The sequence below is a fragment of the Panthera pardus genome, unplaced genomic scaffold (genome assembly GCF_024362965.1).
Source record: "Panthera pardus isolate Hobbes unplaced genomic scaffold, ASM2436296v1 HiC_scaffold_15, whole genome shotgun sequence".
Taxonomy (NCBI): Eukaryota; Metazoa; Chordata; class Mammalia; order Carnivora; family Felidae; genus Panthera; species Panthera pardus.
Window position 1 is genome coordinate 40,909,576 of NW_026526710.1, and position 13,822 is coordinate 40,923,397.

Sequence of the window (13,822 nt, forward strand, 5' to 3'; positions counted from 1 at the left end):
CTGGTGGGTCTGAGATCTGCAGGGCAGGCTGGCGGGCTGGAGTCCTAGGGACGAGCTGATAGGGTAGCTCAAGTCCAAAGGCAGATCTCCTCCTTTGGGAAACTTTCTCTTAAGGCTTTCGACTGATTGGATGAGGTATCTGCTTTACCCAAAGTCAACTTATTTAAATATTAGTCACATCTTAAAAAAAAAAACCTTTCGCAGCCACATCTACCTTGGTGCTTGCCAAACATCTGAGCCTCATAGCATAGCCAAGTTGACATTTAAAAATGAACCATTGCAGGGGCACCTGAGCAGTTCAATCTGTTGAGTGTCCGACTCTTGGTTTTGGCTCAGGTCATGATCCTAGGGCCGTGGGATCTCTAAAGTAATAATAATAATAATAATGATAATAATAATAATAATAATAATAAAATATATACTCACCTTTTATTTCTTTTTGTTTTTATTTTTTTACATGTCTATTTTTGAGAGAGAGAGCGTGTGCACACCAGCAGGGAAGGGGCAGAGAGAGAGAGAATCCCAAGCAGGATTCCGTCAGCACAGAGCCCAACACAGGGCTTGAACCCAGGAACCGCGAGGTCCTGACCTAGGCTGAAGTGAAGAGTCACTCAAATGACTGAGACACCCGGGTGCCCCCACTCACCTTAAAAAAAAAATTAATGATCATAGAACCTAAGAACATCTCAATAATGTGCCCCTTGGTAGGGACGTGATCTCTGTAGGCAGGCCCTGGGGAACATGGGGCCGGGAAAGAAGGCTGAGCCAGATGCCAGTAGACGTGAGTCCTTGCCTGCAGTCTGCCAAGAGCCAGCTGAAGGGCATTAGGCACGTTTCTTCATTTCTTTTACAGTTTCTTAGCAGTGGTGGGGGTGGGGGAGGTGCTTCATACTATGTCAATAATTCCCTGGCCTCTCTTCTGGATGTTTAGCTCTCTGAAGTCAGGGCATGTGTGTCTTTCCTAATCACCTCCATCCCAACACCTCGTCCCAGTGCCATTGAACACATTGGCCTTTGATCAGAGTCTGCTGGAGGGATGAAACAAAGTAGGAGGGTAGAATGGTGGTGAACGCTCTGGGTCTGCCTCTACCTAGCCGTGCCTGTCTGAATAAGTCACATAGCTGGAACTTGCATTTGGGTCTCTCTGACCCACTGTCATGCTCTTATCCAGGCCCTGCTGCCCTGGGTCTGACTGACACCTTTTTATCCAGCCTGCCAGTGTTCAGTCCTTGGCTCCTACCAAACGCCTTGCAGCCCAGTGACGGGGCAGTGTGAATGCCAGCCGGGGATTACAGGACAGCGCTGTGACAGGTGTCTCTCAGGAGCCTCTGATTTCCCCCACTGTCAAGGTAAGGAAGACGGCAGAATGCCAGACGTCGGGTTCCTCTCTGAAATGTGTGTGGCCAGACTCCCAGACAAGCCCAGGAGATCCGCCACTGGTCACCTCTACACACTTGACCCTAATCTGCCTGGTTCTTCCCCAATTCGAGTCCATTGAAAATGCAGGTATCTTCACGCCAGTCAGAGTGGCCAAAATGAACAAATCAGGAGACTATAGATGCTGGAGAGGATGTGGAGAAACGGGAACCCTCTTGCACTGTTGGTGGGAATGCAAATTGGTGCAGCCACTCTGGAAAACAGTGTGGAGGTTCCTCAGAAAAGTAAAAATAGACCTACCCTATGACCCAGCAGTAGCACTGCTAGGAATTTACCCAAGGGATACAGGAGTACTGATGCATAGGGGCACTTGTACCCCAATGTTTATAGCAGCACTCTCAACAATAGCCAAATTATGGAAAGAGCCTAAATGTCCATCAACTGATGAATGGATAAAGAAATTGTGGTTTATATACACAATGGAGTACTACGTGGCAATGAGAAAGAATGAAATATGGCCCTTTGTAGCAACATGGATGGAACTGGAGAGTGTGATGCTAAGTGAAATAAGCCATAGAAAGACAGATACCATATGTTTTCACTCTTATGTGGATCCTGAGAAACTTAACAGAAACCCATGGGGGAGGGGAAGGAAAAAAAAAAAAGAGGTTAGAGTGGGAGAGAGCCAAAGCATAAGAGACTCTTGAAAACTGAGAACAAACTGAGGGTTGATGGGGGGTGGGAGGGAGGGGAGGGTGGGTGATGGGTATTGAGGAGGGCACCTTTTGGGATGAGCACTGGGTGTTGTATGGAAACCAATTTGACAATAAACTTCATATATTGAAAAAAAAAATGCAGGTATCTGATGTACATCCTCAAAGGAATCCAGAAATGCTTTGTTCCTAGGAAAAAAAATTTTAATTCCATGTGTTATGAATTTGTATTTCTTTTTTTTTTCAACGTTTTTTTATTTATTTGTGGAACACAGAGAGACAGAGCATGAACGGGGGAGGGACAGAGAGAGAGGGAGACACAGAATCGGAAACAGGCTCCAGGCTCTGAGCCATCAGCCCAGAGCCTGACGCGGGGCTCGAACTCACGGACCGTGAGATCGTGACCTGGCTGAAGTCGGACGCTTAACCGACTGCGCCACCCAGGCGCCCCTGTATTTCTTGATTTACACGTAAATTCTCCGTGTCGAGCAGTGTGGCAAAGGTGACCCCTTTTAGCTGCAACAAGTGTTCCTTGACCCCTTCCCAAGGCATCCTGCCTTCTCTCTGGTTCCAGGTTCGCAGCACTTACACCGGCTGCCCTGTAGTCCCCTGAGGGGTGATTCCACTGGGTCCCCTTGCTGGCAGGCAGAGCAGGCTTTGCTATGCTTCTGCCCCTGTCTCCTTGCTGCCCCTGGCCTCCTGGGGGATTGTCATCACCCAGCATAGGTGTGAGGGGAGAGGGGGTAACCTAGAGTCTAATGAGTTTGGAAAGAGTGAGCCAAGGGGAAACACTGTTACTGTCACAGGTCATCCCCACTACTCACCCCCCTTGTTGATGAGGAGACATGGAGAGTCCTCCGTGCTCTGTGGCAGAGGGCACAGAAGGAAGATGCCTGTGCCCTTGGGGGTGTACCGCCTCCAGTGGTGAGGAGCTCCCGTCTGCCTGCTGCTTTAGAGGCCCCTCTCCCTGTTGAGAAGAGGTGTTGGAGGGAGTCCACACCAGACTTTCCCCTTGCAGAATGGTTTTCTCTACTTCCTGCTCTTGGTAGCGCTTCGAGCTCTGCATTCACCTCCAGCTTGATTCCCTAGAACCTTACTCACCAGACTCCTCAAGACACCAGGTTTTCTTGCTGGTAGAAATTGTAGCCAGTAGTCAGAGGGGGCAGTTCACTTTCGAGAAGCCCTGAAGGTCCCCAGAGTGCAAGGCTTTCCCGGTGTGTCTGCTCACCTCCCCGGGGGGCAGGAGTGGAAGGAAGCGTTGTGGCAGCCGGGCACAGGGGCGGGGCAGACACAATAATTCCTCCAGAGCCAGATGGCAGCCATGGTCAGCCTGGGCAGGAGCCACAAGCAGGGCACGGCCAGGCTGAACAAGAGCAAAGAGCAGGAAGAGCGTGTTCACTCCTACAGTGGAATGTGAGGGAACATCAAAACAAAAAAGAGAGACGCACATGAAATCATCAAGGGACAAGCCAAGGGAAACAGCCGAAGAGGAGACAAAGGCAAAATGTCTAAGAGAACACTTCACAAGAAAACAAGATCCTATTATGAAGTTATTTAAATTATTGGCAAAACCAGGCTCAGGGCAGGCTTACCTAAGCTCTCTTCATTTCTAGTGCTGTGTAATAATAATACTGAGATATTGCAAGATCCCGCTTTATTGAAGACAGATTATACGGGGCCTGTAATACTATTGACTAAGGCAGGAAGGCAAACTAATTAGTTTTAGAAATAATTTTAGTGCAGATGGGGGACAAGGGGATTGTGATAGTTAAAGAATTAAGTCTTCGTTGACTAAAAAATGTACTTAAATTCTGTGACTTCTATTTAATGGACAATTAACAAGTCTCTTGGTACAATATTGCCCTCTTCTGGACAATCCTAAAAATGTTCAAAATTCTAGAATCTCTTTTCCCTAATCTCCATCATCAGTCAGAAATGAACTTGGAGTAGTAGGCAGGGAATGGGATTAAGTGGCAAAAGGGGTGACTTGGGGAGTTAAGGACCACGAAGGTTATTTGGGTGTGCCTTTTTCTGAATTACATGCAAAGTCCTTGCCACCCATCTATCAAAAAATATAAATGCAGATGCATTATTTTTTTTTAAGTAAAACGTTTAAAACTCATAACATCAAACTAAACCAAGAGACAGACAGATATAAAAACACCAAGCATTTAAATATTTCTAGGGGCCTCTGGGTGGCTCAGGTAGTTAGTTAAGTGTCCAACTCCCGATTTTGGCTCAGGTCACGATCCCAGAGTCGAGGAATGGAGCCCCACGTTGGGCTGAGTGTGGAGCCTGCTTAAGATTCTCTGTCTCCTCATCCCCAAAGGCAAGGGAATTAAAAGCAAAAATGAACTACTGGGACCTTATGAAGATAAAAAGCTTCTGCACAGCAAAGGAAACAACCAACAAAACTAAAAGGCAACCAACGGAATGGGAAAAGATATTTGCAAATGACATATCGGACAAAGGGCTAGTATCCAAAATCTATGAAGAGCCCACCAAACTCCACACCCGAAAAACAAATAACCCAGTGAAGAAATGGGCAGAAAACATGAATAGACACTTCTCTAAAGAAGACCTCTAGATGGACAGGCACATGAAAAGATGCTCAACGTCGCTCCTCATCAGGGAAATACAAATCAAAACCACACTCAGATATCACCTCATGCCAGTCAGACTGGCCAAAATGAACAAATCAGGAGACTATAGGTGCTGGAGAGGATGTGGAGAAACGGAAACCCTCTTGCACTGTTGGTGGGAATGCAAATTGGTGCAGCCACTCTGGAAAACAGTGTGGAGATTCCTCAGATAATTAAAAATAGACCTACCCTATGACCCAGCAATAGCACTGCTAGGAATTTACCCAAGGGATACAGGAGTACTGATGCATAGGGGCATTTGTACCCCAATGTTTATAGCAGCACTCTCAACAATAGCCAAATTATGGAAAGAGCCTAAATGTCCATCAACTGATGAATGGATAAAGAAATTGTGGTTTATATACACAATGGAGTACTACGTGGCAATGAGAAAGAATGAAATATGGCCCTTTGTAGCAACATGGATGGAACTGGAGAGTGTGATGCTAAGTGAAATAAGCCATAGAAAGACAGATACCATATGTTTTCACTCTTATGTGGATCCTGAGAAACTTAACAGAAACCCATGGGGGAGGGGAAGGAAAAAAAAAAGAAAGAAAAAAAGGAGGTTAGAGTGGGAGAGAGCCAAAGCATAAGAGACTCTTGAAAACTGAGAACAAACTGAGGGTTGATGGGGGGTGGGAGGGAGGGGAGGGTGGGTGATGGGTATTGAGGAGGGCACCTTTTGGGATAAGCATTGGGTGTTGTATGGAAACCAATTTGACAATAAATTTCATATATTGAAAAAAAATTAAAAAAAAAAAACAGGAAAAGAAAAGATTCTCTGTCTCCTCTCTGCCACCCTCCCCCACTCATGCTGTCTGTAAAAAAAAAAAAAAAAAAAAAAATTAAATAAAAATCTTTCTAAATCACATATAGGCTCCAGCGGTGCCTGTAACCCAGCTGGTACCCTGGACTCCAGTTTGGTAAGTAGAGGATTATAAAAGGGTTACAATTCTAACATGCATTTTGATATATATTACAGACTAACACATTTGGGAGCTTCCTCAAGTTAAAAGCAAATTAAAATAAGATCTGAGGGGGCGCCTGGGTGGCTCAGTGGGTTAAACATCTGACTTTGGCTCAGGTCATGATCTCACAATTCGTGAGTCCGAGCCCCACGTTGGGCTCCGCCCTGTGCTGACAGCTCAGAGCTGGAGCCTGCTTCGGATTCTGTGTCTCCCTGTCTCTCTGTGCCTCCCCCGCTCATGCTCTGTCTCTCTCAAAAATAAATAAACGTTTAAAAAAATTATAAAAATAAAATAAGATCTGAAACCAAATTGCTTAAAAGGTCATTGCTCTTGTTCAGAATGCATATGTGATCATGTTTATTTTTTTCAAAAACAGAAGAATAAAGCTTATTTTAACTTTTAATTCCAGAGCCCTAGTGTTTGATTCCTACTGTAGGTGACTCTGAGGGCATTGCCACCAGAGGCCCCTGCACATAAGCCTTAAATAGATAATTAAAATTAAGAAAAACTAAGGCTAAGTGCACAACAAATAAAGCTGTGTATGAAATAATTGCAATTTATTTGCTTTTGCTCCAATCAGATACTATGGTATTTCTCAGTGCTTTAGAAATGATCTGTCTTCTTAGCTGCAAAGCCTGAAGATGGTGGACCTCCAGGCATCCGAGGGACAGACGGAGAGAGGTTGTGCATCCTTACAGTGAGGCAGTGACCTTTGCATATTACACAAGTACTTTCAGATAAATATAATTCTCTACTGATTCTCAGTATGTTAAATATTGAGATAATCTTCCATGTAGATTAATAGTTCCTGCTGTCACAGAACCAACAGGTAATGACGACTCTAAGTAAAAGTGATTTTTAAATATTTCTTTTCCTGTTTTTTCCAGTTTTATTTTTACCACAACGGATTATGTGTAGAAAAAAAAGAAATGAATAATAAAAGAAGAGCCATGAGCAGTCGGTTGAAATCAACCCAGTACTTTTATTCCCTCTGGATACACTTCATTTACTTTTCGCAGTCAAAATATAATTCTGTGACAAACTTTGTTCAGAACATATGTTTGAAAACATGTCTTAATTCTGAGATGTCAAGTGTTGGCTTGATTTTCTTTCAAAGGGATACTGCCAGTGCAAGCTTCATGTTGAAAGTCCTTCATGCAGCATCTGCAAACCATCATATTGGAATCTGGCCAAAGAAAACCCCAGCGGATGTTCAGGTAAGGTTTTTACGCAGAATAATTTACTATATTGCCACCTCCTCTTAATTTTCCGTACTTCAGTGACTAAACCCACAAAAGAGCTATTTATTTAATAAGTTCAATTTGTCTGAAATTCTGTGTAAATATTTTGACGTTTTCCCCCTACTTTTGGCAGAATTTCTATCATTTTGAAAATCCCAGCAAGGCATTTATATCCTGTTTCCATATGTATTTTATTGATAAATGGTTGATATTGCCTTGTTTTTATAACCTCTCTTTCTTGTTTGATTTTAGTTTCATTTTATGCTTAGATTGAAGCCAGGGACAGGAACTTAAAGACACTAAACTAAAGGTGGCTAAGTGGAGTGAATATGTCCTTAACTAGAGTTTGTTCTCATGGAAGCATGTCAGTAGTGTTCTTGACGTTAGGCTCATTAAAAACCCCCCTGATGTTGCAGCCTTTGTCTTAGAGTGGTCATATACTGGCCATTACTCCTTGTAGGTGGATGGTATTGATCTGGTGTTTCTGCTGACCCCAGAAAGCAGTCCCGTTTTAGGCGTCAGTGGAGCAGACTGGAATTCTGCTGAAATGTGCCCAAAAGTGACCACACATGTAGTGTTGCTGCTGGGTCATGTTTCCAGAGCCAAGGGCTGTCCTTCGTGCAACCTTGGTCCAAGGATGCTGTCTTTTCTTCACAGAATGCCAGTGCCACGTGGCAGGAACAGTGAGCGGAATTGGAGAGTGTGGGCAGGTAATATGGGCCGATTGTTCGTATACCAGTGGACTAGGAGAGCAGTTGACGTTGGGATTTCTCGGGGAGGGTATTAGTGCCTCTGTAATTGTACAGGGCATGCTAATCTCTCTGGATGTTTTCAGATCCCCTCCATCCTGCTTCATGTTATACAGTGAGGCAGTTTTAAATCTTGAAGATTAGCAAATTGTATGAACTTATCAAATTTTGTTACCTTGTTTATTCTGCAGCAGGATGGTGACTGTCACTGCAAGTCTCATGTCAATGGCGATTCCTGTGACACGTGTGAAGATGGATATTATGCTTTGGAAAAGAGCAATTACTTTGGGTGTCAAGGTAAATACTTCCAGTGGGTCCTGAGAGAAGCCAGTGTTGATGGGCAAAGACTGTCCGGATCATCTTTCTTCTGAGTTCCTTGTCTTCATGCGGTCTTTCTGATGGGATGGGACTAAAAAATTCTGTCTAGGGAATTGGGCCAAATACTCAGTTGAAACTAGTAATAAATTGCAACTGGGGCTGCTTCCACTTTGCTTCTACCAGCATGGTGTCGGTTTAATTATAGAAAACACAATTGGGATGAATGGGGATTCATCTGTTAATTTCATAAATAACATCAAGACTTTGTCATTTTGAAGATATTTTTTGTATTATCAAAACAGCTCACATCAGATTTTAGAGACAATATTGTGTTAAATAATACACCTCAAAGAGTGTGGCCGCACAGGCTGCCGTTGTCTCTCGCCCACAGACTCTCATTAGCAGACGTTGTTTATAAGGGCACCGTGTTGCTGAATCATGTTTAGCTCCTGGGCTCCTGTCCCCTTCCACCAGACAGTGATGTCGGAGCTGACCTTACAAGTGCACTTACAAGTGGATTTTTGGGGGCACCTCCCATCTCAGTTTGGGAGGTGCCTATATGTTTCTAACATCTGCTGGATATGAGATGTGGCAGGGGTAGGAAGCAGCCTGGTCTTACTGATTGCCACTTCTCAGAGAGGGAGGGAGAGCTTCAACGCGGAGATGCTTTGATGGGTCACCGCTGTTGTTTTCTGACCTTTAGGGTGTCAGTGTGACATCGGTGGAGCGATCACCCCCATGTGCAGTGGGCCCTCCGGAGGATGCCGTTGCCGAGAGCATGTCGTGGGGAAGGCGTGCCAGCGGTGAGTCTTCAGGGAGGTCTCCTCCCGTACTGATGTGGAAGACTCTCAGAGAGTCCTGTCTGTGCCGCCAGTTCCTGTGAAGAGACAAGCCGTCCTAAAGAGAGAGGGCTGATGAAGCTGTCCTGTCATTTGAAATCTGGACACTTGTCAGGGAGCCCAGTTGAAGCAGGAGGTAAGGTTGCCCTAAAGACGACTACTTTGTAGGTCGTCCCAGAGCTGCCTCATTGGACAGTTCCCACAGGTATATAAAGCCAGGTGGACGAGACTAGAGCTGGATGCTTGAGGTGGGTTCCTGTGGGCAAACCTCCTTGTAAAAGCCGCAGCCTGGAGGAGCCCAGCAAATGAGCAGGCTCCTGGGCCAAGGAGAGTCAGGTCCAGCTTCTCCCTTGGGACCCATGGCTGAAGGCGTGGAGAGGCCAGATGTGTCGCAGTGGGGGCAGGGGGGCGTGGAGGGGGGAGAAGAAAACTCTTGAAGTGGGACGAAGTCCCTCATCTCGTGCAGAAGCTAATTAAAATAAACTGTAGGAGCAAGGGAGCAAGTGGAGACTGAGCTCCCAGAAGGGCTATCACAAGTATGGCAGCCGTACTGTCTCTGTGTCTCGTCATATTTAGCATTTTACAGATTAAAACATTTTTTATTTTATTTATTTATTTATTTATTTATTTATTTATTTCTTTATTTTAACGTTTATTGATTTTTGAGACAGAGAGAGACAGAGCATGAACAGGGGAGGGGCAGAGAGAGGGAGACACAGAATCTGAAACAGGCTCCAGGCTCCGAGCTGTCAGCACAGGGCCCGACGCGGGGCTCGAACTCACGGACTGCGAGATCATGACCTGAGCGAAGTCGGACGCTTAACCGACTGAGCCACCCAGGCGCCCCAAAACATTTTTTAAATAAGTCCAGTGTTCTATTAGTTTCAGGCGTTAAATATAGTGATTCAGCAATTTTATACATTACTCTGCTCATCGTGATACGCATACTCTTCATCTCCTTTACCTACTTCACCCATCCCCCCACCCATCTCCCCTCCGGTAACCATCAGTTTATTCTCTATATTTAAGAGTCTGTTTTTTTGTCTTTCTCTTTTTTTGGTTTATTTGTTTCATTTCTTAAATTCCACATACGTGTAAAATCATGTGTTGTCTTTTTCTGACTGACTTATTTTACTTAGTGTTATATCCTCTAGATCCATCCATGTTATTGCAAATGACAAGATTTCATTCTTTTTTATGGCTGAATCATATTCCAGTGTGTGTGTGTGTGTGTGTGTGTGTGTGTGTGTGTGTGTGTGTGTGTGACATCTTCTTTATTCATTCATCTATTGATGGATGGACACTGGGGTTACTTCCATAATTTTGCTATTGTAAGTAATGCTGCAATAAACATAGGGGTGCATATGTCTTTTCAAGTTAGTGTTTTTAAGTTAGTGTTTTTGGGGTAAATAGCCAGAAGTAGAATTACTGGATTATATGGTAATTCTATTTTTAATTTTTTGAGGAGCCTCCGTACTGTTGTCCACAGTGACTGCACCAGTTTGCATTTCCACCAACAGTGCACAAGGGTTTCTTTTTCTCCATATCCTCCCCAACACTTGTTTCTTATATTTTTGATTTTAGCCATTCTGACAGGTGTGAGGTGACATCTTGTTGTGGCTTTGAGTTGTATTTCCCTAATGATGAGTGATGTTGAGCATCTCTTCATGCATCTGTTTGCCATCTGTAGGTCTTCTTTGGAGAAATGTCTGTTCATGTCTTTTGCCTATTTTTAAATTGGATTATGTGTTTTTTGGCATTCAGTTGTATAAGTTATCTATATATTTTGCATACTAGCCCTTTATCAGATATGTCATTTACAAGTATTTTCTCCCATTCAATAGATTGTATTTTAGTTTTGTTGGCTGTTTCCTTTGCTGTGCAAAAGCTTTTAATTCTCATGCAGTCCCAATTGTTTATTTTTGCTTTTATTTCCCTTGCTTCAGGAGACATATCTAGAAAAATTGCTATGTCCAATGTCAGAGAAATTACAGCCTGTGCTCTCCTCAAGGATTTTTATGGTTTCAGGTCTCACATTTAGGTCCCTAATCCATTTTGAGTTTATTTTTGTCTATGGTGTAAGTTAAGTGGTCTAGTTTCATTCTTTTGCATGTGGCTGTCTAGTTTTCCCAACACCATTTGTTAGAGACCATATTTTTCCCATTACATATTCTTGCCTCCTTTGTTGAAGATTAATTGACCATGTAATTGTAGACTTGTTTCTGGCCTTTCTATTCTTTTCTATGTGTCTATTGATTGAGGTGTCTATTTTTGTGCCAGTACCATAGTGTTTTTGATTACTACAACTTTGTAGTATATGTTGAAATCTGGGATTGCGATACCTCTAGCTTTGTTCTTTTTCAAGATTGCTTGAAGATTGCTTTTTCAAGATTGCTTCAAGATTGCCAAGATGGCTAATTTGGGGTCTTTTGTGGTTCCATACAAACTTTAGAATTATTTGTTTTAGTTTTGTGAAAAATGCTGTTGGTATTTTGCTGGGGATTGCATTAAATGTGTAGATTGCTTTGGGTAGTATGGGGACTACCCATACAGTATGGAACTGTTTTCTTAATTTCTATTTTTGCTACTTCTTTGTTAGTGTATAGAAATGCAATGAATTTCTGTATATTGATTTGTACCCTGTGAATTTGCTGAATTCATTTATCAGTTCTGGTAGTTTTTTGGTGTCCTTAGGGTTTTCTATGTATATTATCATGTCATCTGCAAATAGTGAAAATTTTGCTTCTTTCTTACCAATTTGGATGCCTTTTATTCTCTTTTCTTGTCTGATTGCTGTGGCTAGGACTTCCAGTACTATGTTGAATAAAAGTGGTGAGAGTGGATATCCTTATCTTGTTCCTTATCTTAGGGGGAAAGGATTTTTTCCCCACCGAGTATGATATTTGTTGTGGGTTTTTCATATAAGGCTTTTATCATGTTGAGGTATGTTCCCTGTAAACCTACTCTGTTAAGGGTTTTTATCATGAATGGATGTTGTACTTTGTCAGATGCTTTTTCTGCATCTATTGAAATGATCATATGGTTTTTCTCCTTTCTCTTATTGATGTGACATATCACATTGATTGATTTGCAAATAATTGAATCACTCTTGCACCCCAGGTATAAATCCCACTTGATCATGGTGAATGGTTATTTTAATGTATTCTTGGATTCTGTTTGTTAATATTTTGTTGAGGATTTTTGCATCTATGTTCATCAGAGATATTAGCCTGCAATTTTTTTGTTGTTGTTGTTTTTTGTTTTTGTTTTTTTTTTGGTAGTATGTTTACCTGGTTTTGGTATTAGGCTAATGCTGGCTTCATAGAATGAATTTGGAAGCTTTCCTTTCTCTTTTGTTTTTTGGAGTAGTTTGAAAAGAATAAATATTAACTCTTCCTTAAATGTTTGGTAAACTTCACCTGTGAAGCCATCTGGTCCTGGACTTTTGTTTGTTGGGAGTATTACTGATTCAATTTCATTGTTTGTAATTGGTCTGTTCAAATTTTCTATTTTTTCCTAATTCTGTTTTAAGAGTTTATATGTTTCTAAGAATTTATCCATTTCTTCTAGGTTGTCCAATTTGTTGGCATATAATTTTTTCACAATATTCTCTTAAAATCCTTTGTATTTCAGGGGCATTGGTGGTTATTTCTAGTGTTTCATTTCTGATTTTGTCTATTTGACTTGTTTCTCTCTCTCTCTCCCTATTTGATCATTCTGGCTAGAGGCTTATCAATTTTGTTGGTTTTTTCAAAGAACCAGCTCTTGGTTTCTCTTGAATCTGTTCTATTGTTTTTTTAGTTTCTATTTCATTTATTTCTGCTCTGATCTTTATGATTTCCTTCCTTTTGCTGGGCTTGGGTTGTTTGTGCTTCTTTTTCTAGCTTCTTTAGGTGTAATGTTCGGTTGTTTATGTGAGATTTTTCTTGCTTCCTGAGGTAGGCCTGTGTTGCCATAAACTTCCCTCTTAGAACAGCTTTTGCTGCATCCCAAAGATTTTGGACCTTTGTGTTTTCATTTTCATTTGTCTCCATGTATTTTTTGTTATTTCCTTTTTGATTCCTTGATTGACCCATTCCTTGTTTAGAAGCATGTTATTTAACCACCATGTATTTGTGTTCTTTCCAGATTTTTTCTTGTGGTTGATTCCTACTTTCATAGTGTTGTGGTCAGAAAAGATGCTTGGTATGATTTCGGTTTTTTGAATTTGTTGAGACTTGTTTTGTGGCCCAAAATGTGATCTGTTCTGGATAATGTTCCATGTGCACTTGAAAAGAACGTATATTCTGCTGTTTTAAGATAGAATGTTCTGAATATATGTCATATCAGTATAGAATTTTTTTAAAACCATGATCCATTTATAATTTTCTGTCAGTGGTGGGAGGAAAAAGCTAATTTTTAATATTCTGGCTCTTAATCATACACTGGAAAGTCTGTGAAATGCAACTTCTAAATTGCATGTATCTTTAATACTCTGCTTTATCAACAGATTAATAAAGAAATCTTGGGGTGCCTGGGTGGCTCAGTCAGTTGAGCGTCCGACTTCAGCTCAGGTCATGATCTCACAGTTCGTGAGTTCGAGCCCCTCATCAGGCTCTGTGCTGACAGCTCAGAGCCTGGAGCCTGCTTCCGATTCTGTGTCTCCCTCTCTCTCTGCCCCTTCCCTGCTCATGCTCTGTCTCTCTCTGTCTCAAAAATAAATAAACATTAAAAAAAATTTTTAAAGAAATCTTTAGTGTAGTTTAGGTAAATTGTCTATATTTAGTTGGTATGGTGTTTCTCTCCTTTCCCTTGATGTTTCCAGCATTTGAATTCTAAAAGAGCAACCCAGCTGAGCTTTCTTCAGTCATTTCTAAATGGCAGTCACTGCTGGGCCACATAATAAAAGGTGTGTGAAAGAGAACACATCTGTGGATATGTTTCCCTGCAGACTAACAAAGCACATGATGAACCAGAGGAATTTTGTAAATAG

At 42.1% G+C, this 13,822-nt stretch overlaps 1 protein-coding gene across 2 annotated transcripts in view; it reads left to right on the plus strand.

Annotated features, from left to right (window-relative positions):
- Positions 1–13,822, plus strand: part of LAMA3 (laminin subunit alpha 3) — a 272,359-nt gene that overhangs the window by 118,258 nt on the left and 140,279 nt on the right. The window contains exons 13-18 of one of the 2 annotated variants that reach the window (XM_019465535.2): positions 1,212–1,349; positions 5,612–5,658; positions 6,821–6,920; positions 7,602–7,654; positions 7,885–7,990; positions 8,715–8,814. In XM_019465535.2, coding sequence (XP_019321080.2) covers positions 1,212–1,349; positions 5,612–5,658; positions 6,821–6,920; positions 7,602–7,654; positions 7,885–7,990; positions 8,715–8,814 — 544 coding nt within the window. The remainder of the gene's footprint in view (positions 1–1,211; positions 1,350–5,611; positions 5,659–6,820; positions 6,921–7,601; positions 7,655–7,884; positions 7,991–8,714; positions 8,815–13,822) is intronic. The other variant, XM_019465536.2, reaches the window with a different exon arrangement.